This window comes from Syngnathus scovelli, chromosome 2 (genome assembly GCF_024217435.2).
Source record: "Syngnathus scovelli strain Florida chromosome 2, RoL_Ssco_1.2, whole genome shotgun sequence".
NCBI classification, from domain to species: domain Eukaryota; kingdom Metazoa; phylum Chordata; class Actinopteri; order Syngnathiformes; family Syngnathidae; genus Syngnathus; species Syngnathus scovelli.
In genome coordinates, this window is record NC_090848.1 from 9,023,511 (window position 1) to 9,042,026 (window position 18,516).

General features: G+C 45.1%; 1 protein-coding gene across 3 annotated transcripts; it reads right to left on the reverse strand.

Moving 5' to 3' along the window:
- Window positions 1–1,049: 1,049 nt before the first annotated feature.
- fam120c (family with sequence similarity 120 member C) lies at window positions 1,050–18,391 on the reverse strand. 3 transcript variants are annotated; one of them, XM_049755956.2, is made up of 17 exons: window positions 16,890–18,391; window positions 15,045–15,291; window positions 14,833–14,915; window positions 13,456–13,584; window positions 12,692–12,794; window positions 12,509–12,582; window positions 11,223–11,497; window positions 10,534–10,696; window positions 10,376–10,459; window positions 10,118–10,289; window positions 9,034–9,283; window positions 8,033–8,147; window positions 7,748–7,957; window positions 7,420–7,657; window positions 7,204–7,339; window positions 6,343–6,406; window positions 1,050–6,233 (listed from the first exon to the last, which is right to left on the reverse strand). In XM_049755956.2, the coding sequence occupies exons 1-17, from the start codon at window positions 17,415–17,417 to the stop codon at window positions 5,979–5,981; spliced, it is 3,126 nt and encodes a 1,041-aa protein (XP_049611913.1). In that variant the 5' UTR covers window positions 17,418–18,391; the 3' UTR covers window positions 1,050–5,978. The 3 variants fall into 3 exon arrangements, with proteins under 3 accessions (XP_049611913.1, XP_049611912.1, XP_049611914.1); XM_049755955.2 differs by having other exon boundaries at window positions 10,088–10,289; XM_049755957.2 differs by lacking the exons at window positions 1,050–6,233; window positions 6,343–6,406 and having other exon boundaries at window positions 7,200–7,339; window positions 10,088–10,289.
- Window positions 18,392–18,516: the final 125 nt, after the last annotated feature.

Consider the following 18,516-nt stretch of genomic DNA (forward strand, 5'->3'; position numbering starts at 1 on the left):
TAAACAAAAATAAAAGTAAACAAATATATATTAAAAAAATACATATATGTATATATATATATATATATATATATATATATGGAAAATAAATGCAGAATTAAATACAAAAAAATATAAATACAATTAAATATCAATTCATGTATATTTTAGTTTATATTTTATTGTTTTTATATTGGCTTTTATCTTCACTTTTTTGATTTTGGCAGTTTTGGTCCTCCCTCTGGCTGACTATAGAGTAGCATAATCTCTAACAAAAGAATTTCTTTTTAGCATTCTTGTCTGCCACCTTGTCATTCCCATATTTGTGATGGAACCCACACAAATGCAACACTAACCCAAAAGCTTTGCAACCTATGCTTCAACTTCATATTATCCACACAATGTCTTCTCTTGACCTTGATGACCCATTTTGAAGGAGGAATCTGAGGAGACAGCCACCACCGCACTTTTTGCTGCGACTGGCTGGCGACCAGTTCAGGGTGTTGTCTGCATTTTGCCCAATGTCAGCTCCAGCATACCAGGTGACCCCAAACAGGATAAGAAGATGGAAAAGTAATTTTTACAAGTTATTTTTCTAATTCCATATTTAATAATGAAATATTTAAAACATCTATTTGATTATTTTGTGTTGCATTTAATTATTCAATGGCCCATTTATTTGTTTGACTCATTAAATTCCATATTTAATAGACCAAAACATTTCATTAGTGACATTTTTAAGTAAATATTTCATAGTGTATTTAATTTTGGCACTTTTGGTCCTCCATACTTTTTGTGATGTGGACAGGCTGAGATAGGAGGGGGAAAAAAAACAGGAAGTGAACTCCAACAGTGGGCAGGCCAGTTTATCGCACATCTCATCTCAAACGGGCCCTTAAATTGTTAGATTCTTTTAGTGGCGTGCATTTTAGTGCTGACATTTTTACATCTAGACTTATTTTAGGACAATGTTCAGCTTGCAAGTGCAGTATTTTCCATTATATGTTACACATTTGAATAATATTCTTGATTAAACGTGATTTCCCCCATAAATAAAACTGGGCACACCATTTTTTTTACTAAAAGAATAAATTTTATTTCAGCACTGTAAGTCATTTCCCAACCAGTACAAACATGACTGCCATGGTTGTCTCTTTCTGAACCATTTCTCCTCCCCTCCATCTGTGAGATCAGACCACCAACACCCAGACAAAAAAAAAATGTCACTGACTCTTTCTTCCCCTCTCTCTCATCTTTCCACAAACAGTCTGGTGCTTCCATAATGCTAACAATGATGACAAATGATACCAACCATAATTATAACAGCAATAATGATGATGATGATGATAATATCTCTCGAACAATAATATCATGGATATATTTGAACCCTTTTTTGCTGCACGGGTAGTTTGGGCGGGTGGTCCTGACGTGTATGCTGAAGGCATGTTTGAACAACGTGGCAGCAAATGCTCACAATGATCTAAAGGAGCACCTCTGCAGGGGGAAGGGGAGAATTGGGGGGGAGGACAGGGCGCTTGGCCTTATGATTAATATGAAGTTTGGAAGGCTGCTGAGGGGGGAGTGGCAGTGTAGAGACAAACAGATAAGGACCTTTATCCAATTGGGACAAAATGCTCCGAGAATCTCGCAAATAGATCATAACGGGTACAAGCAAGACAAGCGCACATTCGGTTCCACATTCAAACACATTAATACATAACTGTTTTACGACAACACTGCGCAGCACTTTCTTTCCCTGGGATTTGAGCTGCAACCAGTCGGCCAAGTTAGCCTTGCTAAACAATAGCCGAGATTTTTGCTAACACTTAATCTTTTCCCTTACTGGTAATCATTTTTGTTCGACGTAGAATATCTAAAAATTAAAACTGTCTCCACAATCTTAGGATCATGTTGATAGGCAAAACCAGCTCGTGCTGAGTTCAAATTGATTTGAAATGCACTCCAATATGGCAACAATGTTACAAATAAATCCAGGGGAAAGAAAAAGCGATGCCAACGACCAGAATAGTCAAGTGGCTACGCAATGGTTGGCAAAGCCGCAATGTGGAACGAGCGAGTGCAGACACTCTTGTCGGCCTGGCGCTGGCCATTCGTACTTTTCCTTCCTGTTTGCGTCTCCATGACAACCGAGGTCGACAGCCACATTTGCCTCACAGTCTTGTCACAAATCACACAGGCTGCAATGTCATTATACATACACATCATCATACTCGCTGGTCTATAACCTTGGGGCAAGTTGTTTGCGGGGGAGGTGGGGATAGACTACGTGGGCTCAGGGGGACACTAAGTGTACTTTGGTTCTCAGGTGAGACGTTCCGCTGCTTTGTGCAAGGGCGCAGAGTTCATCTTAGATCGACCACAAAATTATCATCAGGGATATTATGAAAATCAACAGTGCAGACGATGGTTCTCAATCGGTAGCGGGCAATATTTACTTACGTACATTAACGGTGAAAGTGTCTAAAGATGCCATATAAAGGTGAGGAAAACCGCAAATATAACAGTTCAAATCTCTAGGTTGGCTAAGCGTATTTTCAGTACTAACTGAAGCGATGGTAGAAGGATTAGACGATGTAACAACATTAAAATAGTAAGAAAAACACATTTGCACAACTGAATTTAATTTTTTTTCGGATTTTTTTTTCAAACTCTGGCTAGATACATACAGAAACTGATTATTAACGTTAATATAACCTTTACTGTTAGTTGGGTTGATTAAGGGGCAGGGCAGCCTAGAGAGAAAAGAGAAAGGCGGCCAATACAAATCATCCTAGGGCTACAGGACAAGCGAGGAGGTCTGGGAAGGGGAAAACAGAAATTCAGGACAGTTTATATCATGAGGTGTGTGTGCGTGCGTGTGTGTGAACTAAGGTGACATTGTGGTCCCCACAAAGCAATCACTGACTAGCTGTGGGACAAACCATTTTAAATTTGGACATAAAAACCTTGGTTGAATTGCAACATTTTCGTCAAGATGCACACTTTTGCGTGTCCTAAGAGTTAAAAGAGTTGGAAGGACAATATTACGAGGCTGAAAGAATCCTTCCACAAAAGACATTTAAAAAAAAAAACTGCATAAAAGTCATTAGTTTAAATGTGGGTACACGTATGCAACAAAATTTGTTTTAATTTCGTGACATGGACCAAAAAATCTTGTTGCTTCGTGGGGACCAAAACGTGTGTGTGTGTGCCGAGGAAGATAAAGAGCAGAAAAGAAAAGTATTGGTTGAGGAGGGGACATTGTGTCAAAGCAGGGGAGGGAAGGGGTGACTGAGTTAGCAAGCATAAAAAAAAAAAAATCAATAATTAAATCTCCATTGAACAAAAACAGACATGGACTAAAGAGGGCCAATACATGATGTATTGTGTTGCTGTTTGATCCATACTAGCTACTGTATAACTCAGGGTTATTTAACATCTACATATGTGTGCGCGAGTGTGTGTGTGGTGTGTGCCTACCCGCAACTTGCAACGTGTATTTTTCATGTGTCCATGCAAAGGAGAGTGTAAGGGATTCCGAGTCAGTCGCATGTGTTACTCCAATGAACTGACAAGCACTCCACTGGCAACTGAAACTGCACAAATATATCACGTCAGCACAAAAGCAGAATGCTGCTGGTAACAAACACAACTGAATATTTGTTTGTCCAACGTGTGTGTGTGTGTGTGTCTGTGTGTGTGTGTGCGCACTTGTGGCGAGCAAATCGGTAGAGGGCATCATATAGCAGATCATTCTCTGGCGCATGGCCGTCCTCTAACACGTAATTGCAATACATGTCCTAATGTCAAAATAGTTGAAAGCAGTTAAGTATGCGACTCCAAAGAAGTCTCGAAGTCGAGCGTTTCGGCCAGTGGAGCTATATTCTTTAGCCTAACCATAATGTCTTGGGTGTTTAAATCCATTGACGTGGTCACCTATGAAAACGTACGGCGCTCGTTGCAGCGCTGATCGTTTCCTTTCATTTGGTGTTCGAGAGGCGAGCGCGGCGGCCCCTGCGGCGTGACCGGCGCTCGTGGCCGGCCGCTCGGCATCTCACTGTGATGGTTGCGTTGGTAACAAGGGGGATGTCTGACGCGACTACATTGACACTTAGACACACTCATGTTTGATTCCTTCAAAACGGCATCTATCCATGTCAATTTTGCGGCGCGCAAAAGAGCGCAAGTCATCAACGTAGTACGAAAATAAGGTGCTTTCTTGTTGACTTGCCTTTTAGTCTGTGATGAGCACTCGCGGATGCTCTCGGTTCGATGTCTACTGCTCTCAAACACGCAGTTCTGTAAATATAACTTGTATTTCCGTTATCGTATGAAACCTACTGTGGGGGACTTCCGCTTCTATACAAACGTTAAGTGCTCAAACAAAACCGTTCATTAGCGGAGTCTCCGAACGTGAGCGGGAAACTCGGGTAGGGGTTGATTGGGGGGAGAGGGGGGGGGGGGGGGGGGGGGGGGGGGGGGGGGGGGGGGGGGGGGGGGCACTCTGACGTGTTCCCACCCACGAAGCCTTGGACTTGCACCTTTAGGGCAGGAAAGTGCATTCTATTGGTCTAAAGTGACACGCTGAAGCTCTCAGCGTTTCTTAACGGCCACCCGAAGATGGCGGGATCTTTGAGGCTACGCCGGCTTACCATGTTTTTTTTTTTTTGTTTTTTTTTTAAACATTGCTCGGCTAGCTGCGTTCAAATACGCTTTGGACATGAAAGTGACATCGATTCCCGGGAGAGAAGAATCGGACTTCAAAAGTTATTTAATGAACATTTTAGGCCACTTTGCAGAGTAGACTTGGAAATTTCCAATATCTGCTAAGCAGCAGTCTTTTTTTTTTTTTTTTTTTGGCCTGGAACTCTCGGTAGGTGCCTCGAGGTGTTTGACTTGTCAGTCACCTGGCAGAGGACCATCCAGTGTGGTTTTAAATGTTGAAAACAAAGTGCCTCTTTGTCTGGAACCACTGTACACATTCTGACGTCTTTCAAATAGATCTCTACCTTTAAATGTAGTTCTCTGTCATCATTAACATTTACTTAGGTGCGTGCAGCCCATACACGGTCAATTCGTCGCAATCTGGGGCTTCTGTTAGAAAAAAAAAAATTACATTTAAATACAACATCAAGTGCTTTTGTTGGGATAATACAATCAAAGCTTTTGGGAAGAAGGGGCAGGAGGGTGGGCAATATAATATAATGCACTTTTTTGGAGGAGCGGGGAAAAACCTTGCATACTTAGGTGATTAAGGTGCGTAAATTCATGGGATTTCTTAGCACAGCTAAACGCTAGGCTATGCTACATATCTCAAAGTATAAGAGCATCCTAATTAATGGCGTCGCACAAGTGCTCCGGTGATCCACTGAGAAAGGAGCTCGGGAATATTTTGCCAATGTGGCTTTCTAGCAGGCCGGACTCACAAGTCACTTTATCCAGTTGGACTCTTTCGATCACTGAAGGTCTCGCGGAGGTCAAACCTCACGCGAGACAACGATTACAAACCGCACTGACACGTGGCTACCGAACGTGGTGAACAAACCGTCACCTTGGGAACCACATCAGATCGGTGACCGTCGACGCCAAATGCAACCTCTGTGTGCAGAGTTTCTAACAACATAAAAAAGTATAATATAAAGGTAGCCATATTGGAGAGGGGGCTCGCTTACGTGGCGGCGGTGGTGATGGGGGCGGAACTTCTTTGAGTTTGTGTGCAGGGAGGAGAGGCTATTTTTGGAGGGGCGGGGTGCTTACAGACTCATGGAGAAAATCTCTCAACAAAAACAACAATATAAAACCACGAGAAACTAAAAATGGGATTTAACTGTTGTGACAGCCAACTGTTTGGACGCATCACACGGAGCAGCAGATCATACGAGACAGATGCCCACGGCTGCTTCCTGCTCCGTGTGATGGCGTGACAGTTAGTGGGCGGGGCTACAAAGACGGGGAAAGGCAGTCAAACACACTCTCTGAGGACGCCATCCGTCTCTTCATCACTCTTCCTTCTGTAGCGCTCCGTCTGACGGGCAGTCGTCAAGGCAACAAGGGGTCTCCGCTTGCACCCCCTCTGATTGGTTGTCTCTGCTGGCTAAGGCACACTGGATTGGCTGGGCCAGGGAGGCCAGCTCCAAGGGCTGCCCGATGGCTGCTGCTGAGTTTCCATTCAGCTGCCGAGTTGTGACCTCTGGCGCTGAACCCGCCTCCTCTAAGGGCTTCGGGGGACTGTTGGATGGAGGGGGCGATGATGTCTGGGAGGGGGGGGGGCGAGACACACACGAAGCGTTAGGACACGTTGCAATATCTGAGTGCTTTCTTTTGCTAGCCGGCGAAAAGCACAAAAGTGGAAAGTGGCCGTACCTGTGTTGTGTTGGCAGTTGCTTTTTTCCCTCCCCTTAGCTTTGCAGGGATATCTTTACCTCTCCTGTGGTGAGCAAACAGACAAGACTTTAGCATGGCGGTGAGAAACTCACTGGAGTTCAGGGGGCACATTCAGCCCAACTTGATGTCAACTGGCCCAGTCCAGTATTAGTTTTAGCCCAGTGGTTCCCAAACTTTTTCAGACTAGCGCCCCCTTGGCTCCCCAGTGAATTCTTAGCACCCATCTGAAAATGGCGATCACAACATACAAATTAACATGGGAACTTTTCTCCAAGAGGGTACATCTATGACCCTACCTTGTAAATGTAGACATCAAATTAAATCCAAGTTGTGGCAGTGCATGAAAAAAAGAAAGAAAAAGTGCTTGCATTCAATGTAGAAGCAAAAGAACTGTAGACGCTCGCGTTGGGTAATTTACTCTTGGTCCGTTCAATGACCACTCACATATGAGGGCAACTCAAACTTCCATCAAAATACTCATTTAATGTGCCAAAAAGCAATGAGGACTTAGACCCACCAAAATCCGCAGAGTGGGGAAGGGGATTAAAGTTTTTTTTAGGGTAACTGCATTGGCACGACAGTTTTTCTTTTACTGCTAGACGACATGTAAACCAGCCGAGATTTTTGAAATTGAATATGTAAGCATTTGGCAAAATGTACTACTTGCATATATGCAAAAAAATAATAATAATATTATGACTATGTCAATATATTGTATCAAAATCGCCCAAAGAGTAATATATCACTGTGTCGAATCATTAGGCCCTTTATCGATCGATATCTATTGTATTAGACAAAAACATACTGTTACGTCTCTACTTGCGAGCCATCAACACTCACCCTTTCCCGGCTCCGACTGAAACCACCTGCATGTTGAACCCCCCTCTACCACGGATGGGTTTGTTCCCGGCCCACTGGCCAACAACCATGCCGGCAATCTCCAACTTTCCTCCCTGAGGGGGAATTGACTGGATGCCTGTATAAATATAGGGACGGTGATTGAGATATCTTCTTATGGTGTTTGTACAGCTCGTCAAAGTTCATGAATGCGCGTACCTGGGAAGGCCCTGGGTCTGTGCTGGGCAGGGTGGTGCGGATGATGTGGGTGATGAGGAGGCATGCCACCCATGGGGCGAGGTGGGTAAAGGGGGGGCATGGGGTAGAAAGGGGGCACCATGGCAGGCGGCAAGAAGGCGGGAGGCGGAAGTGGTGGAGGCGGAGGAGGAGGACGAGACAGATTGATGCCCTCAAGTATGGCTTGACGCATCTTCTCCACCTTAGATACTAGCTCTTCCTGCCGAGAAGAACAAGGATGGACCCGTGTACTCATTAGCGGTCTTGTATGCCTCGAGACTGGGCGGAAGAATTTCGAGCGGGTCCATACCTGGCCTTCGCACATATCTAGCAGGGCAGCACGGTCACGGGTGGCGCGGGCCAGTTTGCTCTGGAACAGTTTGCCATCAAAGAAGCCCCAGGGACAGCAGTGCTCCCATGGCAGCGGCTGACCGCACACATCGTTGATGAAGAGCGCCGTGTCGACGCCGGCCATAAAGAGAGCAGCTAGCTGCACGCCGCGGGCATCCACCTTCTCCACCTGAAAGCCAAACAAATAAGTGCTCAGACGGAACGGGCGGGGCGACGACTGGGAGTAAGGGAGGGGAGCACGTACCTTGAGCTCCTGGAGCTGGTCCGGTTCATAGAGCTGGTTGGAAACGGCCTGGGCCAAAAAGGCATCCAGCTCATTTCTCTGGAGGATCCTTCCTCCAGGCCACTGCATCATATACCTGGCAGACAAGGAAGGCTCATCAAATACACAATACAGACTGCCTTGGGGGCAAATACTCCTTTTGTGAATACGTGGGATGTGAGTAGCCTGCAAGAGAGCCGCGTGAACAGACTGTTCCTAGTTTTGCCTGATGGCTCATGACGCTTTTGAATGCCGAGTCCAAACTACAAACCCAAGTCCAATGAAGTTTGAACATTGGGTTAAACATAAATAAAAACACAAGACGATGTGGAAACCATGTTCAATCTATATTTAACCAAAACCACTCCAAATATATTTTATGTTCAAACTGAAACCATGTGTTTAGTAAATAATCAGCAACTCGAGGGGTGTTTCCGTGAGTGCAATGTTATAACAATAAACACGGATGCACAGTTTTCTTTACCACCAATATTGAATGCCTTCTGAGCCTAAGCAATGTAGTGAGCCCTTAAGTATCATGCTCTCAAGGCACTTAGATTGGAAACAAATCCGTTTTGAAAGCTCCATTAGCTGGGTTTCCATTACCAACTGAATATCTGCATTCAGAAACTGAACAAGAGTAAGCTGTACTAAGATGACATTAACTTGGCGTATCGTGTTTGTGTGCGTCTCGACATAAATAGCACAAATGGACATTATTAGAGCTTAGTGGGCAATTGAAACTAAGTTAATTAGTTTTTTTTTTTAGTTTGTAATTTAATCACCATTTGTTTTGACTAATGTACATATTTGCTATGGACGACTGGCTTATGAAGCGTTTGAAGTGCTCATTCAATGTTTTTAGAAATTACTCGACGATTGCAGCAACTTGTCACATTGTCATTCCACACATTGGACACCGCTGGTCTAAAGGTTACAAAAAAAGGAGGCAAATAATTCTACGAAAACAAGCAGCTTCCTACCTGAGCACGCAGCACATGAGCAGCAGATGCTGCGGGACTTGCGCCGGGTTGAGGAGGGCTGGGCAGTCGGAGCGGAGGCAAGCCAGGAAGGCTCGAGTTCTCCTGGAGCGGTCCTCGCTGGCGCGACCCAACCACAAGCGGCGTAGGTTCGGGCAGGTCCACTCCCGGAAACATAGAGCTGGGACCAATTCAGGAGTCAGAGCCGACTTGGCTTTACCGCAACTCCATTCTTTGACAATCACTGGAGGAACTGAAATATTGTAATGGATTCAGTTAGTGGCTTCTCTTAAGAATGGCCCATTTTACAAGCAACACTTTCACTACACATTCCCTTTTAGCATTTTTTCGACAAATATTTCAAGACCCACAAAACAGACTCTTCTTTCACGGGTGAAAAATAATGTGATTCTACCATTTTCTCTTCAGTACTAATGAGCCATAGAACAGAGCTTAAAGTAGAAACACTTAAAGTAGAAAGTAAGTGTTTTTGACAAAAAGCTGCTGTTTCTACCTTTAAAAAATTGTGAAAATGAGCATTTATTGAAAAGAAAACTATCATAGCGAAAAAGATTCTTTAAAATATGTATTTATACATCAGCAATGGTTAATGGTTTTCACTGGTATTGAAGTCTCGCTAGGTCTTGTGAAATCAGCTGCCGATAAATAGAAAAAAAACTTTGGCTACGTTCACACCGCAAGGTATTATGCCTGCAAAATTTAGATTTTTTTTTTGGGGTAGATCTTTTTACGTAGTCGCCGACATTCAACAACCGAATCAGACGTGTAATGTTAATGACACGAGGCCATGAAGTGATATGCACGGCGGTAAGACACTTCTCTGTATGTTCTCAATTGGCCTCATTTACCAACTGTGCTGCATGTGCACACCAAACGTGCATACGTATCATCAAGTAATTCTTTGAATATGAGATTTATGATCACGTTTTTGAATAAATAAAGCAGCAAAACCTCACAACTGGAAAAAAATGAGAATTGACCTGCAGTATGAACATAGCCTTTGACACAACTTTGAAAACACATCGTTGTATGCCACCTCCAAATACTTGACAATCCCAGCCCCAACCTTCCAAGGGAGCTCTTTTGCGGAGGGCGAGTCTTTCAAGCCGGCGGTGCGTTTCGGCCAAACTGAAGAGGACACCGTAGGCATATTGTCTGGCGGCACGGAATAGCAAAGAGGCAGGAGGCAGCTCAGAGTTACACTCGTCCTCGATACAAACTGGCATTTTCATCTCTCCCTGGAGGCGAGAAGAAAGACCAGCTGTTAAACGGGACACGACAAGGTCAAATGGCACTCGGCGGCAGAAGCTGAGCAGAACTTTACCTTGGTCAAGATGTGGTAAATCTGTGGGTACATCAGCCCTCTTCTGTGTCTGTGTTCAGCTACACGTAGAACCTCAGCACTAACCTAAAAAAAAACAGTCTGCGTTTTCTCTCGGCAAATTCAGATCCCATATTCTGAAAAGTGTTTTTAAGACAAACCTGAGGCAGAGGGGGTGTGGTTATGTCCATGTGACTGCGAGTCGCCATAGACAGCAGTGACGGAATGCTTGAGCTGCTCCCGTTGCCTTGGGAACCGTCTCCGGAGGCCGAGCCCTCTCTTCCGGCGGGATCCTCCCATCGTGACGACTTGTCTGCCAAATGGCTGTCAAACGGAGAACAAGCCGTGTGAGAATGCTTAAACATTACAACCGTGCAAATAGTTTTGCTTTTGTAACTGTCAATATTTGTGTAACAGAGTCAACAACCGTTCCGGAAAGGCCTAAACTAACTTCCAGAGCTGCAAATCCATAAAACCAAAATTTGAAAAGCTCCTAACAGATGGCAACATCTATGAGTTGTTCAAAATTTGCCCGGGCGTGGGCACTGAACTTTGTGGATGAGGATTATGGAACAAATCAGAAATCAGCTCACAAATCAAAAGTGATATCAAAATTGAAAGTGAGTACAATCAAAACCCACAAGTGGAGCGAAATTGCTGCTTATGGCATGCAAAGGAACGTTGAGACTTGCACGTCTCCTTGCTGTGGCTAAGAACAAACTGCCAACTCGCTGAGACACCAAAACTCTGCTTGTGTTCAGTCAAAGTATGCGTCATGCAAATAACTCGCAGCGGAATGTGATGAGATGCATCCAAAGCACAGCAGACCCTCTTTTTGTCCCCCCCTTACTTTGCATTGTTGTCATTGGGTTCGTCTCCATCCGATGACGAGGAAGGTGACGGAGAAGGACCTGACTGAGCGCCCGTGTGGTGATTGGGCAAACGTCCTCCACCCTGAGAGGAATCATATGGCGCCGACCAATCAGAAAAGCCCATCTTTCCCGTGGGTGAATCGTTGCAGTCTTGAGATGGCGGTGGCGGGTTCTGGAACAAAGGGGCGGAGCCGGGTCCGAATGGAGCGTTTGCAAAAGGCGGTTTGAAGCCGGCCACCTGGGGAGGGGGGAACTGATAGCAAGGAAAGAAAGACGCTAGTTAAAATCCCTTAATGAATATCAATTGCGCACGTCCAATTCACTTACAAAAACAAATAAATAAAATACGCCTGCCGTAAATGAGCTATTCTACTACTTCCATTTGCATTATTTAGTAAGTGGAGTTTTTAGGGCAAGTGGCAGTTTGAAAAGCCACAGCAATTTTGACCTGTCACGTTGAACAAGCCCTCAGAATTACAGACTGTTTTATTATTGGTGAATAAGGGTTATCTTGAGTAGCAGACAAAGCCACAGGGTCAGAGATGTATTGAGAAATAATCAAGTTATACAGTTTAGCTCTCATTTAAAGGTGTTTTGTTGACCATATTTTTTAATTAATTAATTAAATTAAGTCATGCAAGTACATATACTGTTTGCATAAACACTGTCTTGAACGGAAAAAAAAAAAGACATTTTTTTTACAGTTCAGTAACAGCAACCTTGGTTTCCATGGAGATTGCCTGGCTTTTCTTACCGTGACCATTCTTGTGCTTTTTGCTGCTACCACCACTATGATTAGCCTTAGCTTTGTCAGCCATGCTAAATACAGCTTGCAAGGAAATGTGCAAATTTATCCGAGGTGTACTGCACATGCTGAGATGTTTCAAGAGACAAGTGCAAAAATGAGCTGGGAGCCGTGCGAGAGAGCCAGTAAGAACAGATCGAGAGGGACCTGTGCTTATGGAGCGGTGCTTCTCGACAGAAAGAATTAAAAATACACTTACAAATATTAACTTAAACCATTTTATGACATTTACGGACATCCACCTATCTATCAATTTGTTGTATATGTAATAATATGATGACACAATTAAAGAGGTCTGAGAGAAACTGTGACTCTAATGTGCCCAGCGCAAAAAATGAGTTTGACACTCCTGATCTTGGTCCACAAGGTGAAATCGCAGGTCCAACCAAATTAAATTTTATATTAGGAAATCAACCTCACACACACACATTACATTCAAAATAAGAAAAAGTGATCTACCTGATTTTTTCCAGGATGCATCGGTCCCATGTGGCCAGAAGGTCCCCCAAATGGAGTGGGCCCAAACCCAGGCACTGAATTCACACACAGTTATTAGGGATGGACCAAAAAAACTAGAAAGAGGCAACGGCTGTAATTTTGACTTCAATCTATCAGTCAATAAACCTGATCAATTTAACTCACAAATGAAAGTGGGAGGTCCCACGTTAGGCGATCGTGGTTTGGAGGCGGCTGAGAAATACTCCACGGCTTTCTTGAAGCGATCCACCTTGTCCTCCATGCGAGACTGGAAGGAGACACAGCAGCATGTTCAGTACTTGTTGAAAGGCTCAACACAATTATTTCACACTAGAAACGTGCCTTTAAGTTTGCGTGAAGTTATTTGACTCGTGTCATCGCATTGTTTGTTTGAGCCAACGAGTGGGTGAAACAGGAAATGGCGAGGTCAGTTAAAATATGACGCTGTTGCTCTGCCAAGTGTGAGCGCTGGCCACAAATGTCACCCTCCGACGTGGGCGACCACAAAAACTGCGGCGGCGACGACAATCCATCATCATTAAACACGCAGGGATCTAAGTTTGGTAAGAACCAGGACTGAGCGTTATTATGGCCCTTAAAATAAAATCACAGATTTGATTTCTCACAAAAATACTAATTAATACATGATTCAAGCTTTATTTGACTTTTTTTTTTTCTTGCTTCTGGCCTTTTCTAGATTTCTCCTGTTACAAGCCTTTTAAAAATAGCTGAAAACTTTGGATTCTTTCATTTGACATCACGTGATGGGTAACTTGAAGAGGTGTTTCTGGAAAGATTTTGTGAATTTGTGTGAATTAAAAATGGAATGACTAGACAGCTGCACAATACACGACCATTTGGAGCTTTAGTCCATTTTCAATGATACAATACGGATTCTTCAAGCATTTAGATGAACATGATGAACCCACCGGTGACTGTTTGAAGACATCTCTGGCGATGGTGTCCAGGTTCCCAAGGTCTTTGATGGAGGAGACATACTCTGACACAGCCTTGATGACCACTTCGCAGGGCGGCAGGACCAACTGATGGGCTCGCACCTGCAATGTTGTTCACAAGATTTATTGACAGCAATTCATTTCTACGCTGAAATTAAAATGACAGACAGTGTAAGAGTAACTTTGGCTGCAAGCTGAAAAAACACAAGAATACATCTTATCCCGAGCCCGCTGATTTTCTCCGAGGCAGCACGGGTGGAGCAGACTAATCACAAAGCAACAGTGTGTTTGGGGCGGGATATGCGTCTACGACGAAAACAAGAAGCACTGAGGCTGGGGGAAACAAAACAAACCGCACGAGTGGACCAATGCATGGATGCTGCACGTGACTGGAAAAGAGGCTTGCTTCTCGATATAGATTTCCTTTGCCGTGATTGGTCAAAACAAAAGTTGCACAAGTTGCTACATCGCTCAATGAGCTTGAAGTATTGTGCACAATTGTCGCATCTTTCCCGAGAAGATCACAGTGGAGCGCTCCCAGATTGATACTCCGTTGTGTGAGTCACAAATCAATCTGGCTTTTGCCAGTTTAGTACTTTAGTGTTGTCACTAACAAATCTTTTGTGAAAGAAAGACACTGCTTTTCAGGAAAACGACAGTGATAAGCACTCGTGTATAAATAACACTTAAGCTTGCCAGTATATTAACAATCTGTTGCCGGGCTCCCTTGTCAGGTGAAATGCCTCTCGCGGCCGTTTTGCCTGCTTCGATGGCCCGCAGTGGACGTCAGAACTTACAAAAGAATAAATAGAAAATGCGAACTTAGTTGGAGAAGGTTTAACGTGCACTGAGACGTTTTATTTTTTATCTTTTTTCGTTTAAAGCATGAAAGTGACCACACGTTGGTTTTGGGTGTTGTAAATATGGTTTTAAAATTGTTAATTATAGTTTGAAATTTTTGTGCTAACCAAGTTTTGCGGGTGACTGTTTCCCCAGCCCTATAGGGCAATTACAATGGCGGGAACTGAAAATGCTGAACAGAATGTTGTCTTCCTCAAAATGTTGGAAGCGGAGCATTGTACAAAATTGTTGCTCTAACTTAACAATGGGCGAGTAACACAAGCACAGAGTGATGAATGAGGTAAGATTTAAAACGAGCGTAATTACACTACTTGTGTCATTTACAGGACAGTAATACTTTACCATCCATCAGTAAAGGTGAATACACAGTTATTAACTGTGATAATTAACATTTTCAGAGAACAGTTATTGCTTGAAGCAAGATTAGCTTTGATAGTTTTTCATGTTTGAAGCTCGTTTTTTCATGCACGACTTTCGGGGATACGCTACCTTTAAAGATGCTAGTGGGTGTTCTGGTCCCAGCAGACTCCAGTGGAAGGCAGCCAGGTCTTCATCAGGCAGAATATGATTTCCTTCACAAAGAAAAAAAAAAAATGAAATGGCTCTCGTGTGAATGAACAACGTATAGGGACACGTCGGACGTAGGCGTGTGCGCTTCAGCGTGCATGATGGAAACATCGTTGGTGTGGGCCGCTCCTTACCCAGCAAAGCGGCGAAGCAGGGCAGATGCTGAGTCTTGAGCCCGAGCTGGCGGGCAGCTTCAGACAGCAGATACTGATGTGTGGTCAGGTTTTTGCCATTCCAGCTCAGTTTGAGTGCGTGCGAGGAGAAATAGGCAGGCACGTTGCACAGTGCAAACTCTGAATCCTGCGCAATCAAGCCGGCGAATCCGTAGTCCCTGTAGAGAGACAGCACTTCCTGGTGATGATCCTCCAAAGTCTGTACAACCTGCACAAAGAGCGAACAAAGTCAGCAGAACCTTTTTAAGCAGGTGTTTTTTTTAGGCGCACTCACCAGCAGATTACAAATGAAATGTATTCAGTCCAAAAATGTAGAATTGATACTTCCCTCAAGACATGAAAAGTGTCTATTCATACAAAAGCATGCATGCAATGTCATGTAGAGGAAAGCCAATGCAAGGCAGATTAGGTATGAATTGTTACATGCAATAACGGAACTAAATAAATAAATTTGTCACACGAGGAAATACATTGGACTTATCTGTCAATGTATCAAGAGAACAAAGTCTCTGAAAAGATGGACAGAGTTCAATTCAGTGACACTGTCAATAAGAGAGAGTAGCTTGCCCCAGACTTGTGAACTGCTTAAGGCGAGACTTAATCCCAAAATGGTTACACACAGAGACACGTGGTGCGGTGTGCAGTATCTATTTGGAGCTCTTTCGTCGATCAGCTGAGATGCAGAAAAACGTTAACATAGCTGAATAACAAATTAGCTCCACTGTGTAATACAAAGTGAGAAAATGTACAACATCCTCTTCATATGAATCACGTGTCCATCAAACTGCGGACATGCAAACAAAGCAGCAAACGCAACTGCTTAAAAAGTCAACACAGGTAAAACCCCGTCGTGGGATTGAGTACATTAAATGTCACACATTTCAGTTCCTACTTCCTGACATCGTGTATTTCAGTCGCAATGCACAAACATCAAACACCCAAGAGCCCTAAAATAATCACTTAAATTATTTTGGGATAAATCTTCTATAAAGTAATGGCGGTATCTCAAATCCACAGATAACACCAGCAGCCCATCTCCCACCTATTTCAGATTTCACAGGAAAGGCGCCCCACTAAAATGCAAGCGACAATAAGTAGGAATAAATCATTCCATGCCGACACTCAATATGCAAATGTGTGAAATACTCCAAATGGGCCAGTGCCTTATACAAAAGAAGACTATGCACTGAGCAATTCTTCAACAATGTATGCCAAGTTCATCGAGTTCATGCTATGCAATACATAAGCAAACCGAGTCAACTTGGAAGGACCGTTTTAATTTGTGATTAATTTGAAACCCAAGATGGCTCGATTCAAACATATTGGCTCCGAGGAAACATTTGTGCTCTGCTGACTGGCTACGTATATATAAAGTGATGCTATGCATTTGACTGTTCCAAAAGTGGCCAAGAAGTTGTACACTTGCCAATGGTTTTGAAACGCAGAGCTACTTGGCTACTTCATGCCACGTAAAGGGTCACGACACTTTTGAAGCTGCTTCAGGTACATGTCAATTACAAATTAGTTATACCACAGGTGCACATAAACATTATTTTTAGCCATTGGTCAAACAATTCATCACTCATCAACGCAGTTGTGGATGAATTTTACGATTATTTGTTGCACCACTTGTGACAAATTCTCAAAACGGAGTTTGTGTATACAATTCAAAGTCTCTACTTTGACTTAAGCCAGCTATCTGTAATTGTAGTTGAGGGCAGAGTGGGAGTACCGATTCCTGGCAAATCAAGCAGAAGGGAGGAAAAAACACGCGCAAAGGAACAGCGATGCAACTGGGTAACTCACCCGCACTCGGAAGCGGAACATAGCGAGGCGGACGCAGTGGCTGAGGCAGGCCGGGGGCAGGAACCAAGCGCGGGGAGGCGGGGTGGCCTTGCCGCCGACGTGGTTGACGATGAGCTGCGCTGTCTGACGCTGGCCCTGAGCTCGCCGCGCCCACTCAGGCCAGCGCTCCTTGCCCAGCGTCCCGTTGAACACCACCACGAGCTCCAGGCCGCCCTGGAACAGGCAGGCCTGCGAAAGTGCGGCCAGGTAGCCCAGCATGGCATTCCACTGACCACCGCATACCCAGTCCGTCTGGTAGCCGCCATAGAGGCGCTGCAGGCCGGAGTCGGCGTCCACCAGGATCCTGGCGGGCGGGGGCGGGGGAGGCATGGGCCCGGGGTGGTGAGGGTGGTGCGGGTGTGGGTGATGGTGCGGGTGGGGGTGCGGGGGTTGGCGGGCCGCGGTCCGGACGAGCTTGAGCAGGTCTACGGGCACCGCGGCGCCGGGACAGCGCTTCTCCAGATACTCCTGGAAGCCCTGCACGCCCATGACGGTGGTGTTGAGCCTGTGCGTGTGTCCGGGAGCGGGCTCGGAATACGTTCGGTACGCCGTGGTTGGAACGGGATGAGGGGCGAGACGAGCTAGCTAACTGCGAGCTAACCGTCTGCCCAACGACTGAGTGACAAGTGGAGCGCTTTACCCACACCCGAATAGGTCAAGCGACCGATCATGCGCGAGCGCCGCCTGATCGTGGCGAAAAACTTACGTCCACTCCCCTCTAGGAAACCAAAGAAAAAGATGTTTCTCCAATTTAGACGTGCGTGCTGAGCCTTGCGTCCATCTCTGTGGATTTTGGCGAGAGCCACAAGGCCAGTGGAGCTACAACGAGTTGGCAATTTGTTGTTCACTCCATCCGCAACATCGCCGGTACCCAAATACGCAGTCGCTCACGGTGGTGTCCAAAAAGTGCCCGATATGGACACTAAGTGAAGAAATGATCACGCGTGAAATGGATGCGATACTGCGCACTAGTTAGCAGGGCTGGACGGCCACTTCGCGGACATGTTGAAGCGAGCGGCTAGCGCGACTCTTTCAACTGACAGCGACAATATTTGCCACAGTCAGCTCGAAAGCAAGTTCAAATTCCGCATTTGGGGAACGCGTTGAAATACTGAGCGCAATAAATGTCGTCGTGTGTCCGTGTTTTCTATTCGCCAAGTGTGTACGTGTTGTGTGCGTGCACGCGCGCGCGTGCGTGCGGCTAGCTGCTGGCAGGGTCCCCGGCGTGATTTTGACGCGTCAACTCCCGACACAAGTCCGGGGCGGATCCGACGCGGAATGGGATGAATGTTTGACGGAATAAAAGAAAAAAAAGTAAAAGAAAAGAAAGCGAAAAGCCCGATTGTGCCTCCCTCGCTGTCGTCCACGCTCACGGCTCCATGTTGCGGAGGAGAAGCTCACTTCCAAGCGACAGCAGCCATCTTGCGACTTCCTCGCGGCCCAGCACAGTCGGAGAGAAGGCGGAGGAAGTGCAGGGAGGAGGCGCCACCACATGGGGCTCATGGGAAATGTAGTGCCACGGCCGCATGGCCGCCGTTTCACATCAGGGGCTCGACCTCCACTTTAAAACTACAACTACCGACGCTAA